Source organism: Copadichromis virginalis, linkage group LG13 (genome assembly GCF_057382275.1).
Source record: "Copadichromis virginalis isolate Kocher_CV1m ecotype Utaka linkage group LG13, C_Virginalis_male_GT1.1, whole genome shotgun sequence".
Lineage (NCBI taxonomy): Eukaryota > Metazoa > Chordata > Actinopteri > Cichliformes > Cichlidae > Copadichromis > Copadichromis virginalis.
The window spans coordinates 24,642,761-24,670,044 of record NC_140630.1 but is presented as its reverse complement, the minus strand read 5'-3'; the positions used below and the strand labels follow the sequence as shown (position 1 = coordinate 24,670,044).

At 43.6% G+C, this 27,284-nt stretch overlaps 1 protein-coding gene and 1 long non-coding RNA gene across 5 annotated transcripts in view; one reads left to right on the top strand and one right to left on the bottom strand.

Annotated features, from left to right (window-relative positions):
* Positions 1-27,284, bottom strand: part of disc1 (DISC1 scaffold protein) — a 60,315-nt gene that overhangs the window by 5,487 nt on the left and 27,544 nt on the right. For 2 of the 4 annotated variants that reach the window (XM_085478156.1, XM_085478153.1), the window contains 3 exons: positions 25,057-25,117; positions 17,020-17,263; positions 4,848-4,892 (listed from right to left, as the gene is read on the bottom strand). In XM_085478156.1, the coding sequence (XP_085334282.1) occupies positions 4,848-4,892; positions 17,020-17,263; positions 25,057-25,117 (350 nt within the window). Of the gene's footprint in view, positions 1-4,847; positions 4,893-5,789; positions 5,826-17,019; positions 17,264-25,056; positions 25,118-27,284 lie in introns of those variants that run through there. The other 2 variants (XM_085478155.1, XM_085478154.1) reach the window with 2 other exon arrangements.
* On the top strand, positions 7,160-15,137 carry LOC146695758 (uncharacterized). Its single transcript, XR_014923626.1, has 3 exons — positions 7,160-7,820; positions 7,991-8,118; positions 14,947-15,137. It is a non-coding gene; the product is annotated as an uncharacterized LOC146695758 (long non-coding RNA).

Sequence of the window (27,284 nt, the reverse complement as noted above, 5' to 3'; positions counted from 1 at the left end):
CTTTTCCCCTCAACAGATTCAGTGAGCTGTTTGTTTATCCAGGTTAAGGGCTTCTCCAGCAGATAAGGGCCCTGGGTTTGTGTAGCTAATTGATTCTTTACTTTCCAGCCTTCAGTCAGCTTTTGTAAAGTCAATACAACCACAGAACAGAAAACAAAAGCTCCCCGTGCAGAATGACACTCTTTAAAAGACACGCCTGACAGGTTGTTTAAAAGCCATTAAAACAAAAACAAAATCTTTAAAAAAAATAAAATAAAATCACAAATTGTAATGTTGCTCCAGGTGGTGATCAAAACAGCTTTCTTCGCTATCTCTGCCTTTGACAAACAAGGCGACAGATTTCACCGACATGTCAATTTGCATAATAGAATCGCAGGCTTGCGTGTATTGGCGTGTTGATTTCTGTTGTACATTAGCGCTAATGTTATTAAACCAAAGTAAACAAAGCAGACTGGGGGAGCGTGGTGTTGAGGAAATTATTTAGGAATTCAATATTCAAACTCATGTATGCAGTTGTATGATTATTTAAGCAATAATGAGTGAGAGGCAGCAGGTAATTGTGCATGCTCCCATGGGTGCTGTTCTACCCACTTTGCACCAGGCGGACAATACAAAGCAATATTATTGCACTGGCATAGCACTCAAGGCAGTATTTGCTTAAAAAATACAGTGGCTAATTTATTTTAAATAAGAAACTTGGAGTGCCTGACTTTTTTATAAAAAAAAAAAAAATAATAAAAACTAAATGAATATAAATGAAAGGCCAGTAATACGGCGGTTCATGCCAAACAAGTTCAGCAGGAGGTAAAAGTCTGTATTTTGCAGCATATTGTAAACAGCAGATCAAACGTAAATCAAGATTTTAGCCTCGTTAATGCGTTAAGTACTTTTTTTATGTACTGGAAAACACATCAAAAATACATCAAACAAATTTCGTATAAGAACCTTTAGTGTGTTGTCTTGTCTTTTGGTCCCTGCATTCACACGGGTTCTATTTCTCTCCTACCTTTTGGTAGCCAGCTGTCTGCAGTGGAAGTTACAGAAATCTTATTTCAAATTTGGAGGTGAAACGTTCAAGGACATCGTCACAGTAAAATGCCAAAAAAATAGGTGTCTCTCAGTGAACAGCAGCCTGCAAGTTACGCACATCCACGACACCGCTGCTGAAGGAAAGCTATTAGCTCATACTTGAAGTACTTTCTAAGTTACTTTTCTTAACAATGATCAATTTCTGGTATATTCAAGTTGCAGCTCCCTTGTAATGTGAAAGGTTGCTTCTTAGGTTTCAACACTAATCCTTACCAGCAAATACGTCTGCAAAGGAACATTGTATACAAATATGTGCAGTAATAAGAGAATTCAGTACTGCAGTTATTTTATTACATATTCTCAAGGCAGTATGTAGGTTGAGCCCCAAAAAGTCGGCATGCATCATATGTTCAAATGCTTCCCAGACGTGCCATAAATGCACACAGCTGTCCCAAAATCCAAACCATAAAGAAATTAGACAAAGCTGTAAATCATTTCCTTATTTTGCGGTTTACGTTGAAGTTCAAATCGAGGATCAGAATGGGGTAGAGAGGTGTTTCAAGTGACTTTGAATGTGGCAGTAGAAACTTGGGCTCTATTTTACTTTTTCCTAAAAGCAAAGTTTACAATGTCTGTAATGTTTAACACCAAGCTGACGGTAACTTTGGGGATGTCACTCAAATAAGCTTTGCCAAAACAAAGAAAAATCTTTTCTTTCCTTTTCCCCTCATCTTTCTAGAGCTGTAACTGTCATTTCTACCTGACCTTAATGATTTTGCTTTTCATTGTGGGACAATAGCTGCCATCAACAAAGAACTACAAAAATCAGCCCTTTTATAGTGCGCAGGATTGAGTATACTTAATTTTGTCGCTATTCAAATGTGAAGTGGAATTTGAATACAGCTTCAGTTTTTGAGCACTTCTGTCCTACACTGCAGGATTCTCCACAATTGTTCAGTTTGGGGGAAAAAAACCCATCAAGCTATGTTTTTTCTTTGTGATGTTTGTTTGGCAATGATCTTCTAAACCTGTAGCTTGACTGACATCCAACAGTACGTGTGCTTCTTCATTTGTGCCTACAAAGTGATACATTTCATTTCAGAGGTGGAAAAGCAATGCAGTGTTAAACATTATAAAACAACCATTAGTATACAGTAGCTCCTGTAATACGAGGTATGATGTAGGAACCTGTTGCAAAGCAGTCAAACAAATCTCAACAGAAACCATTCAACATTCCAGTTTAATGATGTATCTACTGTTGTTCAGAACTATGGGTGAGTGTAACAAGACATATGCAAGGACCTTGAAAGGATAAAAGAACAATTAGTAGAGGTTAGAAGAAAACAGTAGCAACACACATGACCACACAAACTCACACACACCAATCAATCTCCATTGTGGCAGCAGGGCAGCAGCTAAGTGGAAATCATTTACTTAAAGTCATTATGGAAAGGAGAAAGAGGTCAGACGCTCTGGGCGAGGCAGAGAATCGAGCTCCTCCCGATGCTATCACAACACCATCACTGGAAAGATGCCATTAAACAGCTATCACATCATCTGACTCAGTGATGTATCACTGTAATGTCGCTGTACTTTATTGTAATTACCTATTTTAGGGTATCTGGCTTTTTAATAACTACATGTAATGTCATATAAAGTTAGAAAAGGGGAAGGCTTCTCACTTCTACAGCGCCACAGTTAAAATTTCATGTAAATTGATGCTGTCTCTTAAAATAGATTTTAGAAGGTAACTGAGCCAATGTTTGATAGAAGCTTTGGGTGAAATGTTATCACTGGTAATGCAGGTTGTAGCATTGAGAACCTGTTAAACATGACATGCGTCATTTACTGGTTTGAATTCCTGCGAGTGCCACCGTTTACTGAGCCACTGTGTGGCTGTGTGACCTTGTGTAAATTCAAACATAAAGTTACTGTCATGGTCCTGAGTCTGAGGACTCAGTGTTTTGTGTTTCCTTATGCTTTTGTTCATTCCGAGTGTGTATTCTGTTGTGATTTTGCCATTTGTTAGGTTTCTGTTCTTTGCCTGCCTGCTCCCACTTCTCTGTGTTCCCTCTGTCTGTCCATGGTGTTATTGTGTCTGCTCATGAGTCTGCCTGTCATGTTCAGTGTCCTGTCTGATTCTCTGTGTCTGTTAGTTTCCTGTTTTATTCTGAAAGTTCATGTCTCATGTCAGTGTGTTCAGTTTTACCTCTCCCCTGTCTCGTTAGCCTTATTGCTCCCAGCTGTGTCTCCCTCCTGTGGCCCATTCCCTGATTACTCCCCGTGTATTTAAGCCCTGTGTTTTCCTGTGCTCTCTGTCGTGTCGTCTGTTTAGTTCCATGTCAGTCTGCATTATTCTGTTACCTGGTATTCATTCTGCGTCTCTCTGCCATCTCTCTTTGTGCATTTCGCTCCTCCTCCCGTGAGTGTTTGGTTTAAGTTTTGTTCTTTAGTTTTCCCAGTTTAGGTTTGTTTACTCCCCGCTCTGCTCTTCCTGTTTTGTCACCTTCTCACCGCTGTAAATAAACACTCACTCGCACCCCAGCCGGTACCTGCATTTTGGATCCTTTTTTCAATACACCACACGACTGCTGTGCAGCCGTGACAGTTACAGTGTGTAAAATCTCACCACTAGATGTCACTAAGATGCAGATTCCAATTAAGTTAATTCTGTTTTCTTACCGTTCCCAATTAAAGCGCGTAATCCTAACTATGGTGGCCACTGTAGGACAAACATGTTATATTCAGCCCAGAGATTAACCTTAAATCTAGACTGTTTTGTACACACTATTGTAAAATATTTAAATAATATCAACATTTGCCAGCAAATCGGGAAATAAAAAAATGTTTAAAAAAAATATATTTTTCAGTTTAATACTTTCCTAAATTTTATATTTTTACCAAGAGTCACCTGAAAATCTATGGACACTGTTGATCTCACAGCAAAATGACTCCAAACCAGTTTTTGCTCAGTAGGCTTTCTGCCTACTGTTTACCTCAGCTGCCAGTGCTGGATGAGAAACGTCCACATCTACTTAAGGAGGCTGTAAAGCTTTGTGAAAAGGAATCGATGAGTCAGCAAAGCTCACTTCTGTCCAACAACAGCAACAATGAGGTGGGTTTTTGAAGACATGATGTACTTTTGTGTCAGCAAGCGCTGTTGTTTTTGCTGCTGTTAGCCGAGGTTAGCTGCTGTTAGCCGAGGTTAGCTGCTGTTAGCCGAGGTTAGCTGCTGTTAGCCAAGGTTAGTGATATATTTTTTTAAGTGGATCTAACATTCCTGGACTTGGAATGGCAAATAACCTCTTATACAATGTGACAATGTAACCAAACTGTTTACCAAAAGAGAAGTGCAATTTCAACCCTAACATTAGCTGGCTGACAATAAGGATGATCCTTCATATCTGGAGTTTGAAGGCTTGGACGCAATTTAAAATCTGCCTCCTCTGCACACAAATGCCAGTCCGTGGCCACATGCATAAATTGTATTCAAGATAGCAGGACAACATGGTAGATACCACAAAACCTGCCCTTCTGCATTTTTAACAGATTAATTCAATGTTCATGAGGATGCATTAGTTTGCCAGCAGCAGAATTAAGCGATCTGTACATATGAATAGAATATCCTTTTTTTTTCTATTAAATAAACTCAAAATTGACTGTTACTTATCCCTCATAAGTAACAGTCATAAAAAACATGTTGCAAAAAAGACATGGTGCCTCTCACGTAGATGGTGAAACAGGGGTCATGTTGTTGATAATGTTAGCATTGTACTGATAACATTGAACCACACAGTGATAGTGTTAGCATCACGCACCTCTGGGTGACTATCCTCCATGCAGAACAAAAACTCCTCCAGCTTCTGCAACAAAAATGGGAACATTTGTTGAGGCCACACAGTCGTAAGCCTGCTCATGAATTATTAAAAATACAATTATGTCGGCTGTGTACTGTATGTGTGCAGCAGCATCATAATGCAAGGAGGCTGTAATTACTCATCAGCAAAACTGACAACAAGAAAATAGATTAACAGACTCGTTTGTATTGCAGGGTTTTTTTGTTAGCATTCAAAGTATGTAATTTTACATTCTTCACTAAGGAAAAGTAATTACTCTACCTACTGGAGGCTAACATATTGTTTGTGGTTTTAAAAAGCAGAGTGAAAACAAATAATCAGCAAAGTTTTAATTATTATTCTAAATTCAAAAGAGCCTTTTTACTTTACTCTGAGGCAAACACAACTGACCCATCCATAGCTCTTCACACAGTATCTGATTGGTTTCAAATGCTGCAGTTTTAAACAACTCATATAAACTGGATTGCCACTACTATCTCTAATCACATCTCGCAGCAGCGTACAATCTGCCTCACACAGTTTTCGAGGTGCAGATTGTAAAGATTAACCAGCTTCAAGCTCCTCTTTTATTGTTTGTTGCTTTGAGATGAAAACACTCATATCTACCAAGCTAAAATAATGTTTGCTGCCGAACGAAAACAGCACCCACTGAACGTGCCTCTTCTATTTCTATAAGCGACAACAGGAAGGTTATTCTTAAAAGTCTTCATATAAAGATTAAACGTTTTTACATGCCAAAAAGCTTTATATTGTAATTGTTGCAAAGAAATTCAAAGATAAAGTCATACCCAACATAAATATTACAGGGTGTATTTTGCTACACTGGGTTTCAGGCGGAGGGATTACACAGAAAACACAGCTCACAGGATGAGGACAAAAGAGAGAAATGGCTGGCTGTCTCACCTTTTAGTTCTTGGTAAAATGTTAGGAGGTTCCAGGCTTTAGGAGGAGAAAGAAAAGCAAAGAAAGACAAAAGGGGGAGCAGAAAATAGATTCATGCAGTTTATCATATGCGGTCAAGGAAAGGCAGGAAAGAAGAAGACATTAATGAAAACTGTGTGTTTATGCATGCCAAGGACAGGTCTGTGAGAGAAGCTGAACAGGTTGCAACAGCGGCAGAATTAAACATGGCAATGAAACCCTACAGCTTCCTGTATATTAGATCCAAAAAGAACGAACGTTTGTGCTTGGAAGCACAATCCATCTATATATATATATATATATATATATATATATATATATATACACACACACACACACACACACACACACACACACACACACACACACACACACACACACACACACATACATACATACTAGGGGTGCAACGATACACAAAATTCACGGTTCGGTTCGATACTTTGGTGTCACGGTTCGATATTTTTTCGATACAAAAAAATGTTCATGCCTTTTTAATTTGTCATTTATTAAAATTATAAATATATATTTTAACTCAAAAGTACAGTTTTTAAATTTAACCCTAACCCTTGTGCGTGTTTTTTATTTTGACAGCGAATGCGCACCTGCGGACCACTTATGTGCAGCCCTGGTTATATAGCTCGTCATATTGCAGCCACAGAAATTCTTTTGTCCATGAAACCATAAAGCTGCACTTTCTTTTTGCCTTATAGTCTCATTTGTCATAACTTCTCCGTTTTGTGGTAAGCTTTTCTTTGGCTGTCACTTCTTCGCCCTGACCTGTCTTATTTGGCTCAGCAGAACTGAAATATATATACTGCTACTTTTACACACGGACTCACATAAGCTCAGCGATTCTCTGCGCGATCAACCTCTCACATGTTTAAGCTTGCTGCGGGAGATTTCACTTGTCATGTTTGCATAGTAAGCTAACGATTAATAAGACGATGTCAGAGGAATTGGTGCACAAATTGTCATCACTCACAGATCAGTGCTGTCATTGCAAAGTGAAAGCAAAAAAACAAGCGCAAATTCAAACGCGACTTCAATATGTCACATATTGACAGTGGCTCACCGATGCCAATGACATAATTACCCAGCTACATTTCTGAAAGAATGCAAAAGCATTGACATATATTTTTCCTGATGTAGCCAGATGGGCTACTCGCCTTCCGTTGTTTTTCTTCTCTCATTCTCTCTCTCTCTCGCTCGCTCTACCACCCTCGCTCTCTTTCCACTGCACTCGCTCCTTGTATCAGGTGATCGGGTTAATTGGGAACCCACCTGCACATTGATTGCAGGGTGGCGCTAGCCTGTATAAAGCTAAGCCGATGTCTTGTTGGGTTAATTCCTCCCGAGCTTCTGGTACGATACAGCAGTAAATGCTGGCGTACTGCGACGGACTGATCAGCAAGAGCCGATTATACGACAGCTACAGGTATGCTCTCGCTTAACCTTGGATTCCCTCCGAATACTGGAATTGGTGTTAATATCCTTTTCCGGCCTGTTGTAGCGCAGCAGTCTGTTTAATTCTGCCATTGCGGAGAGAGGTGTTCGTGGTATCTCCACCAATGAGAGTATAGTGCCTCCGGTCCTGGGGTAAGCTGTTAGAACTACTTTTATTAGCATTCATAGCTATAAGAGTTTAAGGTTACACTTATCTGTTTCAGGGTTCACTGCTGTACTCACCTCTCCATGGTAAATTGTCCAACCTAAATTGGAAGAGTGGACTGCCTTCTCAGTTGCTGTTGTGAACTCCTCCTTGGTGGAGTCTGCTGTCTTGTCTCGTTTTGTCTTATCTTGTTTTTATTAAGTAGGCTTACCTTTTTTTGGGTTCGCCTGGTGTTCTATTTTACCCTGGACTGTTGCTCGTACCCACACTTCTGTGATCGGGCTGAAGTGATTCTCTGCCCGAGTGTCGTGCTGGGACTCTAAATCGCCTGGGTGGCCGGTCTCAGCCGGTGGGGAGCCAGACCGGCCTACGCCTGAGAATAATTATTACCAGCACGAGTGGTAGTTTGACCCGTGGGGAATAAGCCTTTCCCGTGTGTGTGTGTGTGTGTGTGTGTGATTTCTTTTATTAAAGTTATTAACGTGTGTTTTAGTCTTTTTATGATTTGTAGCGAGCCTGACGCTCAGTGTCCTTTTATTCTTTTAACATACTTTGCTGTGTTTTATTTCAGTGAAGGAGGACGAGCCAGTGGCCCTGGGACCTCAGGTGGTGGGTCGTTTTCACACTTTCTTTTGTACAGCACTGGGTGGTCTGCAGTGATTCTTTTGGTGTGATTTTCTTTTGGTTCCACGGCTGCTGGTAAGTCCAAGTTCCACGATTGTTTATTTTTACTGTAGGACACTGTCAATAATGACGCTACATCTTGCCTTTTAATATTTTATTTATAAAATATTATTTATAATATTTTATTTATTTTTATAAATAAAACTGTTTTAATATTGGAAGCCAACCTGCCTCAGTGTGCATCCTTGAATCTGTGCGGTCTTCTTTTATTCCTTTTATTATTTTTCTTAAATATATTTCCTGGGGGTGTAATTCCCCTAGGTGGCGTTGTCAAGTTTATTTATTTTGTGCATAACCCCGCCGACCACTTGGTCACATACTTGGCGCTGTCGACAGGATGCACGTTTGAGGTAGATGTTTGGTTTTGTAAATTGTTTTATTTTTTTGCAACGAGTCTAGTTCACCTGTTTGAAGGCTCTATTTGTTTTAGAGTGTGATTATAGACAAGACAGCAGTATCCAGGTAGAAGGAAGAGTAATAGGATTTTAGCACCTTGCTGATTTAATTTTCTCTTTTTTTGGGGTCAAAATTTATTATGGAGGAAGAATTGCAGCAACTTAGAGACTTGGTAGCGCAGTTAAGGGCAGATAATGAGCAATTGCGCCGGGATGGGGGCGCTGTGCTCGAGTCTGGTGGCGGGGCCGCGTCGTCCTCTTTTGTACCAGCTGGTTGCATACCAAATGTTGGTAGCCAGGCCGCCGTTACAGAGCGTCTGGTGGTGGTGCCTAGGGACCGTAAATGTCCCATGTTCAATGGTAGAACAGGCATCAATATAGCTGAATGGGTCGAAGAGGTTCAAGCATGCATGCGTGCCCGGCACCTGTCTGTTGCTGATCAAGCTTTCTTTATTTTTGACCATTTAGAGGGAGAAGCAAGGGAGGAGATCAAATTTCGCCCTAATTTAGAGCGAGGGGATCCTGCTCGGGTGTTGACCATTTTAAAGGAACTGTATGGCAATGCGCAGTCCTATGTCACCCTGCAGCAGGCTTTCTTTTCGAGGAGACAACGGGAGGAAGAGACTTTGCAGGAGTTTTCCTTAGCGCTAATGGCTCTGATGGAGCAAGTAAAACAAAGTGCACCTGATGGTATGCGTAACGCAGAGGTGCTGCTCCGAGACCAATTTGTAGAACATGTTGTTGATAGTGGTCTCCGCAGAGAGCTTAAACAATACGTTCGCCGTGTGCCCACTGCCACCTTGTTAGAGGTGCGCGGGGAAGCAATTAGATGGGAAAGAGAAGGGTTTTCAGGCGGTGTTCGCGACCGTGGCTATTCTCAACCATCGGCATATGGTTTTCAGTGTGGAGTGCACACTAGCCCTAGGTTCGCTCCTGTTGGTACACCCGAGTCCGAGTGGCGTGAGCTAAAGGAACTCCTAAAGCGCCAACAAGAGCAGTTAAATCAGCTCACTGAGACAGTGGCTTCTTTACAGAACCCCCGAAGAAGTGTTCGGCCTTCACGGGCTGGCTCGGTGATTTGTCGCCGGTGTCAGCAGCCAGGACACTTTGCTAGGGAGTGCACTGGGGAGCGGGCTTCACGCCACCCTAGAGCAGGTTCTGATTCAGGCCCTCCTTACGCCGCAGTTGGCAATCATCTTCCCGCTACCCAGTCGGAAAACTAACGCCATCTGTGCTGCAGAGTCACAGTTCAGGTGGGGAGTTCACTGGCTCACAGAAAGATAGGATTGGCAGGCTAATTTCATCGTGTCCAAAGATGGATGTGCTTATTAGTGGGGTAACTGTCCCTTGTTTGGTGGATACTGGGTCCATGGTTTCCACCATCACAGAAAGTTTCTTTTTGGCACATTTTGCCCCTTGGGGACAAGAACGCCTTCAGTCATGTCATTGGCTACAGCTTCGGGCTGCCAATGGGCTTGCCATCCCTTACATTGGCTATTTGGAGCTCAGTGTACTCCTGTGTGGCAAGGAAATGCCCTCTTGTGGAATCCTTATAGTGAAGGACCCTCCTGGGGCTACGCCCTCTGTCCCTGGCATCTTAGGAATGAACGTAATCCGCCGCTGTTATCAAGAACTGTTTGGGGCTTTCGGTGGCTCCTTGTTTCATTCTCCTTCTGTGTCACAGGCACCGAGACCAGTTTTGGAGGCCTTACATCAGTGTCACCAGTCTGCAGCCCAAGCCCCAGAGGACCCTGTCGGTACCGTTAAGGTACAGGGCCCGCGGGCCGTGCGGATACCTGGTGGTGTTATGCAGCTGGTGGCCACTACTTGTTCTCAGCAGTTGTCAGGTCAGGCTGTGCTTTTTGAACCTTCTGAGTCCGGGTTGCCAGTTGGGTTGCTGGCCTCTCCATGTTTGGTTCAGGTGGATAAGGGCGTTGCCTACATCCCAGTCACCAATGTAGGGACAGCGGAAGCTGTTCTCCACCCGCGGACCCGTTTGGGAGTGATAAGCAAAGCTACTGTTGTTAGCCTCCCTGCCGGTGTTAGCGAGGAACACTCTTTTCCCGTTACCGTTTCCTCCCATACAACCAGCAGCCCTGCTCAAGAGATGGTGGATACGATTGACCTGTCTGCTCTCGCTGAGTCAGAGCAACACGAGGTACGGTTACTTCTGCGGAAGTACCGCTCTGTTTTCTCCACTTATGAGGGAGACTTGGGCTGCACAAACCTCATTTCGCACGACATACCGCTACTCGATGACGCACCTGTCCGGCAGAGGTACAGGCGAATTCCTCCTTCTGATTATGAGGCTGTCAGGGCTCATATCAACCAGCTACTGGAGGCCCAGGTAATTAGGGAACGTAGCAGCCCTTATGCCTCTCCCATCGTGTTGGTCCGCAAGAAGGATGGAAGCCTCCGGCTGTGCGTTGACTATCGTTTGCTGAATAGCAAAACAAGGAAGGACGCCTTCCCCTTACCTCGCATCGAGGAAAGTCTGGATGCCCTAGCTGGCGCACGCTGGTTTTCTACCATCGACCTGGCCAGCGGGTACAACCAGGTGCCAGTTTCTGAGCAGGATAAGCCCAAGACCGCTTTTTGCACGCCGTTTGGCCTGTTCGAGTGGAATCGTATGCCATTCGGGCTGTGCAATGCTCCTGGTACCTTTCAGCGCCTAATGCAGAGGATGTTCGGGGATCAGCAGTGCCAGTCATTACTGCTGTACCTAGACGACATCATTGTGTTCTCCTCGTCTGTCTCTCAGCACCTGCAACGGCTAGAGATGGTGATGGCAAGGCTGCAGCAACAGGGGCTCAAGGCTAAGTTAGAAAAGTGTGCCTTTTTCCAGCAGAAGGTTAACTACTTGGGCCATGTAATCTCCTGTGAGGGTGTCTCGACCGATCCAGCCAAGGTTGACGCAGTAGCCAAATGGCAGTGTCCTCGTTCCGTGTCAGAGTTGCGATCCTTTTTGGGTTTCGCCAGCTATTACCGGCGCTTTGTGGAGGGGTTTGCCGCATTGGCGGCTCCCCTGCATCAAGTGGTGGCTAAATCGGCTGGCACAAAGACAAAGAAGGGCTCGGGACAGAGTTTGAGTGCTCTTTGGACCCCTCAGTGTGAGGAGAGCTTTGAGGCCCTGAAAGCAAAGCTTGTGTCTGCACCTGTGCTAGCATATGCTGACTTTACGCGCCCATTTATCTTGGAGATTGACGCCAGCCACAGTGGTTTAGGTGCAGTTCTCTCCCAAGATGTAGAAGGTGTCGTTAGGCCAGTGGCTTATGCTAGTCGAGGTCTTCGGCCACATGAGCGCAATATGGACAATTACAGCTCCATGAAGCTGGAGTTTCTTGCACTCAAGTGGGCCATGGCCGAGAAGTTCCGGGAGTACCTGCTGGGGCAGAAGTGTGTGGTTTACACCGATAACAATCCACTCAGTTACCTCTCTTCAGCTAAGCTGGGTGCCACCGAGCAGAGGTGGGCCTCCCAGCTGGCGGCATTCGATTTTGAGATCAAGTATCGCTCAGGCCGCAGTAACAGGAATGCTGATGCTCTCTCTCGACAGTATGAGACGAGCTCCAGCTTGGCCGAGGGTGTGTTGCCTGGGACTTGTGTCCCGACTTCACTTCGGCAGGCTCAGTGTCCAGCCGTCTTGCCCTCCGTTACTCAGTTGGAGATTGGGGCCTTTCCATCTCACTCCCTGGAGGATATTCGTGCTTTGCAGGAGGCTGACCCCCTCCTCAAGGATTTCTTGGTACACTGGAGGAGGCACACCCTGCCCTCTTCGGAGGAAAGGAATCAGCTCCCCAAACCAGTCATGGTTCTGCTGCGTCAGTGGGATCGTCTGGTGGAGAAGGATGGCATCCTTTATCGCCGTATTTTGCGTCCAGGTGGAGGTGAGGAAGCCCTCCAACTTGTTCTCCCAGAGGCTCTGAAGCCTGAGACCTTGAGGCAGCTGCACCAGGACCATGGGCACCAAGGTATTGAGCGCACCACTGAACTGGTCAGGCAGCGTTGCTATTGGCCCGGGATGTCCTCTGACATCAAGCAATGGGTTCAGCGTTGTGAACGCTGTCAGGTCGCAAAGGACTCAGGGTTGGGGCCTCATAGTTATATGGGTCACCTGTTGGCGTCTAGGCCAAATGAAATCCTGGCCATAGACTTCACGGTGTTGGAACCTTCCCGTAGTGGAGTTGAAAACGTTTTGGTTATGACTGACGTTTTTAGCAAATACACTGTTGCAGTCCCTACCCGGGACCAGCGGGCCTCTACTGTGGCCCAGGCCCTGTTAACAGAGTGGTTTTTTAAGTTTGGCGTTCCAAGCCGCCTCCACTCTGACCAGGGTAGAAATTTTGAGAGTTTGGTGATGCAACAGTTATGCGAATTGTATCGGGTAGCCAAGTCCCGTACAACCCCTTACCACCCAGCGGGTAATGGGCAGTGCGAACGGTTTAACCGAACCCTCCATAACCTCCTCCGGACTCTGCCATCATCTCAGAAACGCGACTGGGCTGCATGCTTACCGCATGTGCTCTTTTGCTATAATAGCACGCCACATCAGGGCACCGGAGAGTCACCGTTTCTCTTGATGTTTGGCAGGGATCCTAGGCTGCCTATTGATTTCCTTCTAGGCCGCGTTCAGGACCCAGTGCCTGGAGAGGTACAGGACTGGGTGGCCGAGCACCAAGCCAGGTTAATGGTGGCTTTTGAGGGAGCTCGGGCACGGTTGTCGCTGGCCGCTGACCGCCGTAAGGAACGGCATGACCAGAGAGTCCACCCTGTTCCTTTAAAGGTCGGTCAGCTGGTGTATCTTCGAGATCATAGCACCCGGGGCCGGCACAAGATCCAGGACCTTTGGAGCTCTGTGGTCTATCAGGTGTTGAGGGCACCCCAAGAGAACGGGGCTGTTTATACCATTGCCCCCGTGGGAGACTTGGAGAAGGTTCGACATGTCCATCGTGACATGTTAAAGGCACAGGTCAGCCTAGGGCCACCTACACCTGGTCCACCGGTTCCACCCCCACCTGTACCCGCTGACTCAGAGCAGACCTCTCTGAGTGACGACGAGTTGTGGCTCCTTGTCCCTGAGGTACCCTCACACCCTGTCGCACCTGTGGTGTCACTTCCCGATGCCTCTAGAGTTCCATCGGTGGAGCTCAGGTCTACTCCCAGTGTGATTGTAGCACCCTCGACCTCTGCTCCCCCAGGTTCTTCCTCAGGCTCTGTTGAACAGTCTGAGGTGAGTGGGCCACATTTGCGGAGAACAGCACGTTCAACAGCTGGTCATCACTCAAATGTTTATCACTTGCCACGTCCTGTTGAATCTGCGTCAGTTGCTAATGCTCAGCTTGCCATATTCAGGCCATGGTGTTAGGTTCCTTGAGTTATTGTCGGGGCGCCAATACAAAAAAGGGGGGTAGATGTAGCCAGATGGGCTACTCGCCTTCCGTTGTTTTTCTTCTCTCATTCTCTCGCTCTCTCGCTCGCTCTACCACCCTCGCTCTCTTTCCACTGCACTCGCTCCTTGTATCAGGTGATCGGGTTAATTGGGAACCCACCTGCACATTGATTGCAGGGTGGCGCTAGCCTGTATAAAGCTAAGCCGATGTCTTGTTGGGTTAATTCCTCCCGAGCTTCTGGTACGATACAGCAGTAAATGCTGGCGTACTGCGACGGACTGATCAGCAAGAGCCGATTATACGACAGCTACAGGTATGCTCTCGCTTAACCTTGGATTCCCTCCGAATACTGGAATTGGTGTTAATATCCTTTTCCGGCCTGTTGTAGCGCAGCAGTCTGTTTAATTCTGCCATTGCGGAGAGAGGTGTTCGTGGTATCTCCACCAATGAGAGTATAGTGCCTCCGGTCCTGGGGTAAGCTGTTAGAACTACTTTTATTAGCATTCATAGCTATAAGAGTTTAAGGTTACACTTATCTGTTTCAGGGTTCACTGCTGTACTCACCTCTCCATGGTAAATTGTCCAACCTAAATTGGAAGAGTGGACTGCCTTCTCAGTTGCTGTTGTGAACTCCTCCTTGGTGGAGTCTGCTGTCTTGTCTCGTTTTGTCTTATCTTGTTTTTATTAAGTAGGCTTACCTTTTTTTGGGTTCGCCTGGTGTTCTATTTTACCCTGGACTGTTGCTCGTACCCACACTTCTGTGATCGGGCTGAAGTGATTCTCTGCCCGAGTGTCGTGCTGGGACTCTAAATCGCCTGGGTGGCCGGTCTCAGCCGGTGGGGAGCCAGACCGGCCTACGCCTGAGAATAATTATTACCAGCACGAGTGGTAGTTTGACCCGTGGGGAATAAGCCTTTCCCGTGTGTGTGTGTGTGTGTGTGTGTGATTTCTTTTATTAAAGTTATTAACGTGTGTTTTAGTCTTTTTATGATTTGTAGCGAGCCTGACGCTCAGTGTCCTTTTATTCTTTTAACATACTTTGCTGTGTTTTATTTCAGTGAAGGAGGACGAGCCAGTGGCCCTGGGACCTCAGGTGGTGGGTCGTTTTCACACTTTCTTTTGTACAGCACTGGGTGGTCTGCAGTGATTCTTTTGGTGTGATTTTCTTTTGGTTCCACGGCTGCTGGTAAGTCCAAGTTCCACGATTGTTTATTTTTACTGTAGGACACTGTCAATAATGACGCTACATCTTGCCTTTTAATATTTTATTTATAAAATATTATTTATAATATTTTATTTATTTTTATAAATAAAACTGTTTTAATATTGGAAGCCAACCTGCCTCAGTGTGCATCCTTGAATCTGTGCGGTCTTCTTTTATTCCTTTTATTATTTTTCTTAAATATATTTCCTGGGGGTGTAATTCCCCTAGGTGGCGTTGTCAAGTTTATTTATTTTGTGCATAACCCCGCCGACCACTTGGTCACACTACAATAGCCCAACGGACAGGGCAGAGAGATTTTTGTAGCCCGACTGGAAAGATCGCTAGCTCCGGGACGTCGGGCTAGCGAGTTTGCAAGCCCTGTATCTGATTGAGGAATCACTCATCTTTGGAAAAGAGAGTTTATTACAGAGAAATGGCTCTTTCCAAAATAAAAGCTATACTATCCGCTTCTTCTGGGCTATATTCTCAGCAGCATAAGGAGAATCACGTGCTAACAGCTGTCTAAATGACTCGGCTAAAGTTAGTAGCATGCTTGTTGTTTTTGTCTTTGCACTAGGATGATGTCGGCGTAAATGTGCAGTCATATTCGTCGTGTTCCCACTAGTGCTTTCAGGTTAATCTCGTTGAAATGACCTTAACGCCACAACACGGCAAATCTCCGTTAACGAGCTACCGCCGATCGCCCCGTGCATGGGGCTAGACAGCTAACACGTTAACGAGCTAACTGCGCTAACACACTAGTTCACACCAATGTAATTAAGCATTGCATGGCACATCCAACATACTGTTTTACTTTAGTCCATGACTCGCTTACCTTCAGGGTCATACGTCACATGAAAACCAAAATAATTCCAAACGCCAGATCTGAATGAGGGTGGGGGAGGTCCATCTTGCAAGGAGAGCTTAACTTCTGTCTCGCTAGCTTGCCCTGTGCTCTTCCTCCTGACTATGCTGTCTGTGTTGAGCGCTCAGTGGATCTGCGCTCGACAGTGCAGCCTAGGCGGAGTAGTCGAACGCAGATTCACTGAGCGCTCAACACAGACAGCATCGTCAGAAGGAAAGTTGATAAAATAAATTACAAATGTTGTATTGTTCGATACATATGCATACCGAACCGAAAGCACTGTATCGAACGGTTCAATATCGATACGAATATCGTTGCACCCCTAATACATACATACATACATACATACATACATACATACATACATACATACATACATATACACACACAGTGCTGGATCTGTTGGCTTTGTTCCTATCTCACACTAGTCAGACTCCGTGGGTGGAGGAAAGTGTGAGAAGAGGAGAGAATGAGTCAGACTCGGCCCTGAGGCAGTGGACCTCAGCTCACTGTGGGATAGACCGCCACAGAGAATTCACACTCACACATGTGCACGCGCACATACATATGCATGCATGCCCACTAAAGCATTTAATCAGGAAGTCAAAGTATTTCCAAACGGTTGCCCCCCTCACGCCCACATTTTCCTCGTTTAGAAATACCTTCGAGCAAACGCGCTAACTGACTGCTGCTCATCTCACTGCAGTCGGCAGAATCTCAGACTCTCACAATGGCTCCATGCACAAACTGAAGCTGTCCTCTCCAGCCAAGCGCTAAGGCTGACAGAGCAGGAAGATTTTTTTTTTTTTGAGGTTACATTTCACAGCACAGTAAAGAACAGCAAGTATTTCTGAAAGCAGACGGTTCTCATTTGACCTTTCAGTGGCAAATATGGGTTATGTGCAGAAAATATGTAAGACCTCAGTGCTTGAAAGTGTCACTTGGGAAGCCTTCGTATTCAAGAGACTAAATCCCAGCCTTTGTCAAGCATTCCAGCATTTATACGGAGGTGTTTAGATGAATTATACATAGTGTGCTCTTCACAAGACAATTTACTGTTACCTTAGTGAACTCTGAGTTCTGTAAGTTGGCCTCAGGACACCATCGCCCTCCTAAAGCAGTCAGCATGGCACAGTCCTCTTCCTCTTTGGTGCCTGGCTGGGATGGAGGATAAACTGTTGCAGTGGGGAAGTCTTCGATGTCTGCTCCACTGCAGCTGGGAGTCCGCAACTGGAGACCTCGCAGGAAAAGGTGACATGCTTCCAGGTCGGCTTCCCAGATTCGCTCCAAGCTGGGAGACCCATAACTAGCAAGGGAAGGAGACAAGTATGTTATGCATTCTGATAGAGAACTTGATGTTTGCTCTCAGTGCAAGTTTGAGATCAGTATTTAAATCATAAAAGTCCAAGTGGTCAGAACAGGCTTTAGCAGCAGAGCTATCTGGAGCTGTCTGCATGCTGAAGGAAAACTAACATCAGGTATGTTCTTTTATGTTATTCAGTGATGTGAAATTTTAAAAATGTACTACAACATATAGCAAATAGTTGAACTGTAGCATGTAATCAAATACATAAATACAATCTTATATGTTAAGCTATTAAATAAAATGTAGTGTGCTATAAAAGAATGTTAAAATAATACATTGATGCACATCACTCGCATCACCGCAGAGGCATGTGTCAAACATAAGGCCCAGGGGCTAAAATCCACCCTGCAAACACTCATAAATTTTGGACTTGTCGCTTTAACTTTTTTAAAGGTTTTATGGCTTTTTCTACTGATAAGGACCTTTTTTTCAGCACTACAGAAACTTCTTGTTTTTACAATTTTACACATTTATTTCTTACAATTTATGCCCCAAAAAGTAAAAAGAAAACCGATTTCTTTCATTTAAAAGAGCAGCATCTCTTTGTTATGCAGCAATACTGATATGTACTTTTGAAATTGCACTGCTTTTTTCTAATACTAACATATCTCAGGGATTAAGTGTGCAGTTAAACTTCTTTACACTGACAGAAAGGGGGCATGTCACTGGTCTGGCGCACTTAAGGTCATACTGGGCTGTATTTGGCCCACATTGTCCAGCAAGTTTGACATTCCTATTATACAGGTACAGCAGCATCTCTTCAAATAAAGCACATAAACCTCTGAGTGACAGATGAGAAGTGAATCATTCAAAGAATAAAATTCCATTCACAAAATGTAACAAGAGCGATATTCCTCCTGAAAGGATGCCCTTTACTCAAAAGAGGGTGTGGATGCGTTCGTTTCTCCTGGGGTCACTGAGTACGAGTTCACTGGGAGGGCAAGGAGATTGTTTTATCTACCTATTGAGTTATGATCAGTCAGCCTTCTTCACTCCTTTTTCCCCGACCTTTGCAGGATCTCAGATCCCAGCAGAAACTAATTAAAGCAGGTAAAAATGGATCGTATATACTTAAAAATGAGTTACACCGTTACTGACTTTTATCTCATTGTTCCATGATTTAGGTTAAGCTGATCACACAAAACAAGCAAAGGTAAATGTCACGACAAGCAGAGGTTTCTATATATATATAAACTTGGGGAAAATGCCCAAAATGACACCACACTTCATCCAGATTACCTCATACACTACATCAAAACAATCAAATACACTTTTTATCAAGAAAACCAGACACACATACAGAGATTCCTTGATTGAGAGACGCTGCCTCTGTGAGGATTGAAGCATTGATCTTTTTATTTTCAGAAACCATTTTCCATTTCCTTTAAATAAAATGCTCCTTCACTGAGTCACAATTGAGGCCTTCTGACCTTTAAAATCTTCTTGTTTATTGACCTTCTCCTTTCAGCAACCTTTAGATAACTAAACATTCACAAATGACCGTGATCTCTGAGCCTTTAATAGATTTTAGGGCTTTTAGACCAAACACAAAAGGCAACAGTTTCCACACTAACTAACACCAACTTTGTTTTTGTGAATCCATGTCATGTAGAAAAATCAAACTAAAGCTGACAGGATGCAGGGAAGACGATGATGGCTTTATAGGAGACTTATCAAATCTCTTAAAGGAAGAAATGTCCTCTGTCTGTCTTCACATGCCAAATTCCAACCTAGGAGGAAATACTCTGTCACAGACATAAACTGAAAATGATTGACTCACAATGGTAGAAAATACAGCAATGTCATTTGCTGAACTCACATGCAAACCCTTATAAAATAGTATTTTCACCTGAAAAGTGCACAGTGGCTCATTCTCCGTGATATATAAACAAACTCAAAGGCAAAATGCACCCAGATGACATTGTTTAATCTCTCCCTCTGTTCATTCTTCTCTCTCTCAGGGTTGAATCACCCGCCCAAAAAAAATCCCCAAAATTGAATGCCACTTGTTTTCCAGCCCATCTCCTGCCTGAAAGGGCTGCCAACCTCTGTACCCTGCCAACGCACGCCTCTCAGTCGTTCTCTAACCTTCATTTGGCAGACAGACAATAGAAAAATTGCTCAGCCCAGTCCCCCACCTCCACCCCCATCACCAATTCGCTGCCTCTGAATTCTGCTACGGTGGGGATGCACCCAATGAGCCGTGCCATTGTTTTTTGTCTCTTCCGAAGTGGAGAGGAACACATGCAACACACAGATATGGGTGAGCACACATGTGTTAACTTACATGCCCATAAATCACTCTCTGTGGGGATAAAAATCATAAATTCTTCTAAAAATGTCAAAGCTGGCCACATCGATCAAAGCGGCTTCTCTTCAGTGTCAACCACAATTCATTACAAACAACTGGCGCTGGCATTAGGGCTCTGTCTGCTGAAAATTCAGACAACATGTTAGCGCCTAAGCATCCCTGTGATGGTGGCGTCCTGGTGCCCGCTGGTATGAACTCGTCGCCCACGGGGTTAATTGGTGGCAGCCGCTCCGACTGCCATCTGACAGCGGCAGGGTGTGGGCGTGCTGTGCTGCTGATGGCCCAGTAATAAGGAGGAGAAACAGACAGGCACACTCTCTTTCTATAGTATCTTCGCTTCCCTGTGGGACTACTGACTGGCAGGACTCCTGTTTCCCCTCAAGGCATTCAATCCAGACTGCTGCTGAGGAAGGGTTATAAATCTGCTGGAATTTTTAAACGACGGGGCAGTGACCGGGTCCTGCAGGTACCAGCGGGTTCAGTTAGACGTCTCAAGAGAGAAGAGGCACATTATGGGTTCACATCCAGTCTGACCATCATTCAAAAACTTCCCAGGGCTGAAAAGTGAAGCCAACAACCAAGTGCCAAAAGCTGCATATCCTGAAATGGCCACTCGATGCTGGCTCCAAAAGCAAGTCAATCCCCTTGACTCCCGTGTTAAAATGTCCAACTTCACAGCAGAAATAACCTTATTTACAGCCAGGAAAAAAAACAAGTTTTATTTTGTTTTGTCCCTATAGGTTTTGTGAATTTAACTCTAAGTTTTAATATTATTTAACGTTATGTTATGAATTATATTACATGCTTTGACTACCAAAGCAGTGAGCTGTAACTGGTAGCTGTCTACTAGGTGCTACCTCAGCCAATGCAAGTCACTGAACTGGACCTTTTGACCATTTTTTTATCCTTTTTTTGTTTTGTTTTTTATTTATCTTTCATTTAACCAGTAAAGTTGGACTTTAAGAGATTTAAAAATCTCTTTTACAAAAGTTTCCTGGCTAAGAAAGCCAACAGCTAGCATACAAACTGGAAAAGCATAAACAGACCTGAAGAAAATAAAGAATTAAGTACAGAAACATAACATAAAAAACAACACCTCCTTCACCATATTCTTTATGAGTGTTGTTTGAGGAGTAGGTCATTTTTAGTGCACTACTAACTGACATTAGTAATTGGCCAGTCTGTCAGTATCAGCAAATTTATAATGGACGGTAAATGAAAATTTAACAAGTAAAGAAGAGACCGGAGGAACGCATTTGAATTATGTTATGAGTGTTGACATTACATAGTTTGTCCACCAGAGGGCGTTGTATGATTCACCCAACACAAATGTTTGGAACGGCACAAACACAAGAGCCAGCTAATCGGAGTCCAGTGTACACTACACAACCTGCTGTGACAATAAAACAGGATTATTTTTAAACTGCAGTGTCATATAATCTTAGTAAGAAATCATAAATGACTACATATAACAACTAACAAATGTTGAAGAAATCTATTTATCTGTCAAGTGTTTGAAGGATATATAAGCCTGTATACTATACAGTATATTTTTAAATTGCCAAATATCCTCATCCGACTTAAAAATCTAATATTGACAATTAACACGGTTTGTTGTGCTTTATTAACTGTAGAGATGTCACCAGAACTGACATTTACAATACCTTTAATACCAAGAGGACTTGTTTTATTTTTTTTAGTATTGTTGGTACCATAGGCAGTGTATGTACTGCAAATCTTCCATAAATGGGCTACAACCCTTTGCAGTGTCTAGGCGATGCACCCATGTGGTCTATGAATTCAGCACGCTAACTAAGTTAGGTGCTTTAGCTGGTAAGTTATAACTTCACCCTCTTGTAAAAATACAGTCACTTCTCCTTCTGAAAATATTAACATGACTTAAGTCAAAATGATAAATTTGACTTTTAAAAAAGGGAGTCCAAAACACGTGAGTCGGAGTGGCGGAGACCATCTTTTATATACAGTCTATGGTTATCGGGTTCAGAGCATGAAATATTTTCTCAGATTTTGAGTCATAGTTCATTGTTACATAAAAATCATATTCTGGGTAAAATGAACACCTTTTTTGGTTGTTTTAGAAAAGTGAGAGAAAGGAAATATAATCATTGATGCATTTTTGTTTTTTGAGGAAACCTAAAAGCTATAAAATAAGACTTCACACAATAGAAAGGAAAGGAGATGTGATAATGTTTCGCCTTAACATTAGCCTCACAAATAACACCAGCTGTGGAGAGGTGTTAATAATATAGCGATGGAGGTGTGATAGATGGAGGACTGGGAGGGGTTTGTTTGGTGGATGACTAGAGGAGGTTTTTACAGGAGCCAGATGGGCAAATCCAGCTTAAGTGTTCCAAACACTTTTAAAAAAAATGTGGATTCAAGAATTTGTATATTAAAAGTAAGAGAGGAGCACATTTTATCCCAGTTTTTTCTCATTTAGATTTTCATAGAGCATCTTCAATTTAACTATACATCTCAGCATTTAATGGCTTCTGTGCCAGTATCCGTCGCGTATGATATATGCCGCTCAAATCTCTACAGGAGAATGAATATATAAATGAGGGACAAAAACGAGAAGCATTTCCTAATGAAACATCTGCATAAATGTATTAAACAACTGTGTGGTGCTGCTAATCTGAATAAAATGTTTTTTATTCTGATGACACACTTACAGCATCTGCGCTGTTCTAACATCCTGTTCTAGTCTTTAGCAAGGAAAAGATAATTGGTTTTTTCAACACCATCCGTCTCCACGGAGACCAGACATCTCAGCACACTAATCTGCCTCTCTCCACCCTTCTCCCCTCCTCCTCTCCTCACTTCTCATCACCACGGTACTCTATCAATGGTAATGTACATTAGAGCTGACTGATAACATTTACAGTGGATGATGAGTGCATGTGTGCATCTGTGTGTGTGTGTGTGTGTGTGTGCGTGCGTGGGTTAGTGGTGTATGCACATGTGGGGAAAACGGCACATTCAATCAAGGCAAATATGTGTCACTGTGCCAAGCGGGAGCTGGTGGAAGGGACTGGTGTACGCCATAAATCAGAGCTATATTTGTGAATTTATCTAGACCGCCTCTGGTCATGGAGGCCGATCTAAGGCTGAAGAGCCAATCATTTAATATAGAATGTGATGGCCGAGAAAATTAGTTTACAGTCACCCAAGAAGGTGTCCTTGAATGGAAATTCTCTTTTTTCAGAGTGATGTGACTATATCATTGACCCGGCTCTGAAAATTGAAGCCAGTGTGGAAGTCATGGAGTTAAATAAGTAGTTAGGAAGAGGGATGTAAGGATGCATGCACAAGTGTCTCAGATCTGCACTCTTTCTAATGGCAGGAAGGGGGTGACTCTTCAATAGTAAAGAAGTCTTTGGGGGAAAGTCCAAGTAGGGCAACTTGTACTTCTTGTGATGTACAATTCACTTTCATACAACCGAGCAGCATCCTCTGTGTCTCAGTCGGATTCACCCCTCGCTTATGAAAAATAACACCAAACATGAGGCTTCGAAGCAATTCACTGATCAGTGTCTGAGGTCATAGTGTCTACATCCTCCCTTTGCAGAGTCTGTGGGGGAAATACTTATGATTTACAGTATGTAATCATCTGCCCTCGTAGCAAAGGAACTATATACTGTGTTCAAACAGGAACACAGTATATAGCAGCTCCACTGCAAACCAGTTTTACTGGTAATAGTAGTTAATGATGGTTTCCTCGGGGAGCAGTACTAAGCTTTCAGGATTTGTAATCTCAGATGGTTTGCGTAAAAGAAAATTAAAAGGAGATTTTAGACTTAAACATTTTATAGATGTTTTTATAGCTGTATAATGGGGCACACGTGTGAAGAAAATTTTAGTTGCTGTGAGGAGCAGCACTCAGCCTGTGGAAAAGGTTTTATATTGTTATAACATTTTCTGTAGCCCACTGAAGAACTTTAATATATAACCTTGTCAGTTTCATCAGGGTTATCTCAGGTTAAGCTCGGAGACTTTCCTTACAGAAGGCCTGTCGGTGACAGACAGAAGGTCTCCACTGGTGATACCACTGAGTTGTATTGTAACATCTGGCATTTTTATACTCAGTCTTAAATTTTATTCTTGTTTTTAGATGATATTTTTAACGTGTCACACTTTCATTATGCAGTTTCTGTGTTTGATAGTATCCTACGTAGGCTGCTTGTCATCTGTTGTGTGCGTGTGTCTATCTATCTATGTGCCTAGCCCTCAACAAACGTTTTGCCTTCTTTTGTCCTTTATATTTAGGCAGCGATTCATCCCATTCTCTAAAATACTCTGACAAATGCCTCTGCTAGAAACTCAGAAGTGTTGCCATCATACAAACAAAACACAAAGCAGCCATCTGCCCTATTGACAGCGATGGTCCTGAGGCACGATTCCCTGCTGGGCGCTGAGATCGCAACCATGTTGCTCCTTGACCATTCAGACCCCCAGTCTGTGCATCCTTCAACAAGCAAGAGCCCTGCAGTATGTCACTGAGTCCTGGCTCTCATCCAAAGAGGTGACCCTGCCTCTCCAAGGATGCAACACACAAAGCTGTGCCCCCCTACACACACCACAAACAGAGACAAAGGTCAAGTAGACAAACAGGGTCTGTGATAATAAAGGCTTTTGCAAGCTCAAAGTAAACCCATACCACCTAACCTTTTCTCTTCTGAACACAACTAGAATAGACTGAGTGGAAAGAACAGCTCATATGTGGTGCACAAAATCATTACCGGCTATATTTATCCATCTGTAAAACAAAAATTGCTCCAACAACCTGTAGAATAAGAGCCAGTCGCTGTTTGTCTGCCAAAGAGTCTATCCATCTGGTGATTGAACTATAAAAGAAACACAAGCATCTGTATGGACTCAAATGCTCACCAGGATCCACACTCTCACCTCCTCAGCTCACTCCTTAAGTCAGGTGAGATGGGTGGCAACCCGTAACATGACTTGTCCTTTGTGATTTAGAACCTCTGAGTTCGCAGACGGAAACAATGAACCAGTCAGAAGAAAGATATTGTTTTGTCTAAAATGGTTTACACACAGGAAGAGCGGAAAGGTGGGAGATGAGTTGATGTCAAAGCCTAAAAAAAGGTACAAAAGGTATGTGAGAAGGTGGGAAGAGGAAGACAAATTGTGTAGGTGAGAGACAGACTGCAATGTGAGAAGGGACTCTAGGAGACAACGGCGTATGAAAAAAAGGTGTGAGAGCATGATGTGGTAGGTGATGTGATGCACCGAGGAGACGTTGCTCTGGTTAGAGGACAGCAGGAGTGAGAGGAAATTCCTTGGAGCCTGCTGCTTTATATACGTCTCCTTGTTTATTAGTCTGAGGAACACAGAGTCTTCGCGTCTGTATTAAAAAGAAGCAGAGAGCACAGAAAAGCCTTACCTGTGCAATCGGTCCTCCAGTAGTTCAATATACTTGCTGGTGTTCTCTTTCAGGCGGCTTTCTGAGTGAGAAAAAAAGAACAAAGAGAACAACAGCACGTTACCTCTAATACTGTTAACATTGACGCATCAATAGCTATGGTATACATGTTAGAAAAGTTAGTTGTCATCACTTGGTGACGGCATTGTGCAGAGAAACTGCAACAGTACACTTCACTTTAGAGGAGCAGCTGGCTTTCTCTTAACACAAACACACAAATGAGGAGAGATCACTGCCTCTACTCTCAGAGGGGATAAAACTGTAGATGGCCCAAGGATAAAAGGAGATTTTATCATGGCATAGTTCTTTATATCTTGCCAGATTTTCTGTGGGGCATGAAGTTGGATGGATTGCTTATGTTGCTTCCTGTGCCCTTCTGCCAGCAGTGAGTTGTGCCTGAGGAGGCTGGTTGAGCAGTAGTCAGGATGGAGAGGAGGACTGAGCTGCGTTAATGAGCTCATGTATGAAACATGAGAATATGCCCTGCCCATAGGAGCTTCCAATCCTTGAGCACAATAGGAATAGGAAACATAGATGCTATCTATATATATCTATAGACAGATAGACCCGAGTTATAACATACAATCCAAACCTTCCTACTCTTCCTCAGTAAAACATAGCTATTCCTATACATTTATACATTCTCAACAATCCATTGGAACCAGGGAGCACTGGTTCCCACCTTGGAGTCAAAGGATCACAGACACTGCAAGACAATAATAATGAGGCTACTCTAAGTGGAAGCTATTGTCTAGAAAAATAGTAAAATACTGAATATAGAGCAGATGGTGTAAAATTTTCATCTAACATTTGGTAAAAAACAATTTTTTTAAAGGGAGTACGATTATATTTTACATGAGTGCATACTCCTACTTAAAATACAAACTTTAATGAAGAACTAGGAAAGCCAAAAACAATTGGGAAACTGTTATGTTTTGTGATGCCGCTTAGGCTGCTCACACAGAGACAAAGTCTGCGGATTGAAATACAATTTGCATCATTGTCTTGATGGTGGTTAATAGACAGCATCAGCTTGGGGGTGACATATTCTCGGGGCCAGGCACAGCAGGAAGAAAAGGAAAATGTCAGCGACAGTAGCGTGACAAACACTTTCCACACTCTTGCACACACACACACGCACACACACACTCCTGTCTGTACTTGAAGGAAGAGCTGAGATGGAGCTAGTTGGGTTATTTATGGGGGCTTGAATGTGGGAGTCACAGGAAGGGATGTTACTCGTTTCAGTCAAAGTGGCCAAATCTGTGCAATCAGAGGCCGCTGGAGAAGCTATCACATATCTGCTGTATGTGGACCAGACAGCTCACTTACCAACCCTCTAATTGCCACGTGAGATCTTATCCTACCTGATAGAGCTTCCCCTATCAACTTCCATTCACGCTGGCTCTGTTAAGCAGCTTGCAAGCAGATAGCCGCTGAATAATACATGGAGGGCATTAAGCCTGACTTTAGCTGGCAGAGAGCGAGTTGCCAAACTGAGCTACAGCTTGAACAACAGCAAGACGGATAGAAACAGATGAAGGTGGGAGATTGACACACAAGTGCATTAACTGTTTACTTAATATTTCTTGCCATGCTATACACAGAGGAGAGTGCGCCGTCCTGTCGCCATGCCAACCAGTGGTAAAACTACGGCGGTTTTTCAGGCGTGACAGATAAAAATAATCTTTTCTTTATAGAATGGGACGAGAAATCAAGCGCGCAGAGCCTCCTCCTGCGCAGAGTGGAACCAGAGCACTGGGTGATATTACCACTTCCTGTAAGACTGCGGGAGGCTGCTGTCATGGGCAGGCAATGCGAATAAAATCGGCACTAAAAAGCCCATAAAGAAGACAGTCGCTCTGTTACTCCCTGATGCGTGCCGTGGCATATTTGGTGTTGAAGGAACTTCACAAAGGCGTTCACAGAGCCCACATCGGAAATTCATGAGCTCAGACTCCCTTCACACTAGTGATCTCAGCAGGCATTAAACATCACTGATTGCTGTCAAGGACCCCGGCCAAAATCGAAAAGGCCATTCATTCATAACGCAAGCAGAACTGAGACACCATTGAAGGATGTGGAGAATGGGTTACTGGGTGCTGCGACAATGTCATTTGCTTTATATATGAATCAGAATTTGTTAGACTAATCGAAGCTAAATTGCTTCAGCTAAATAGCTCTAACAC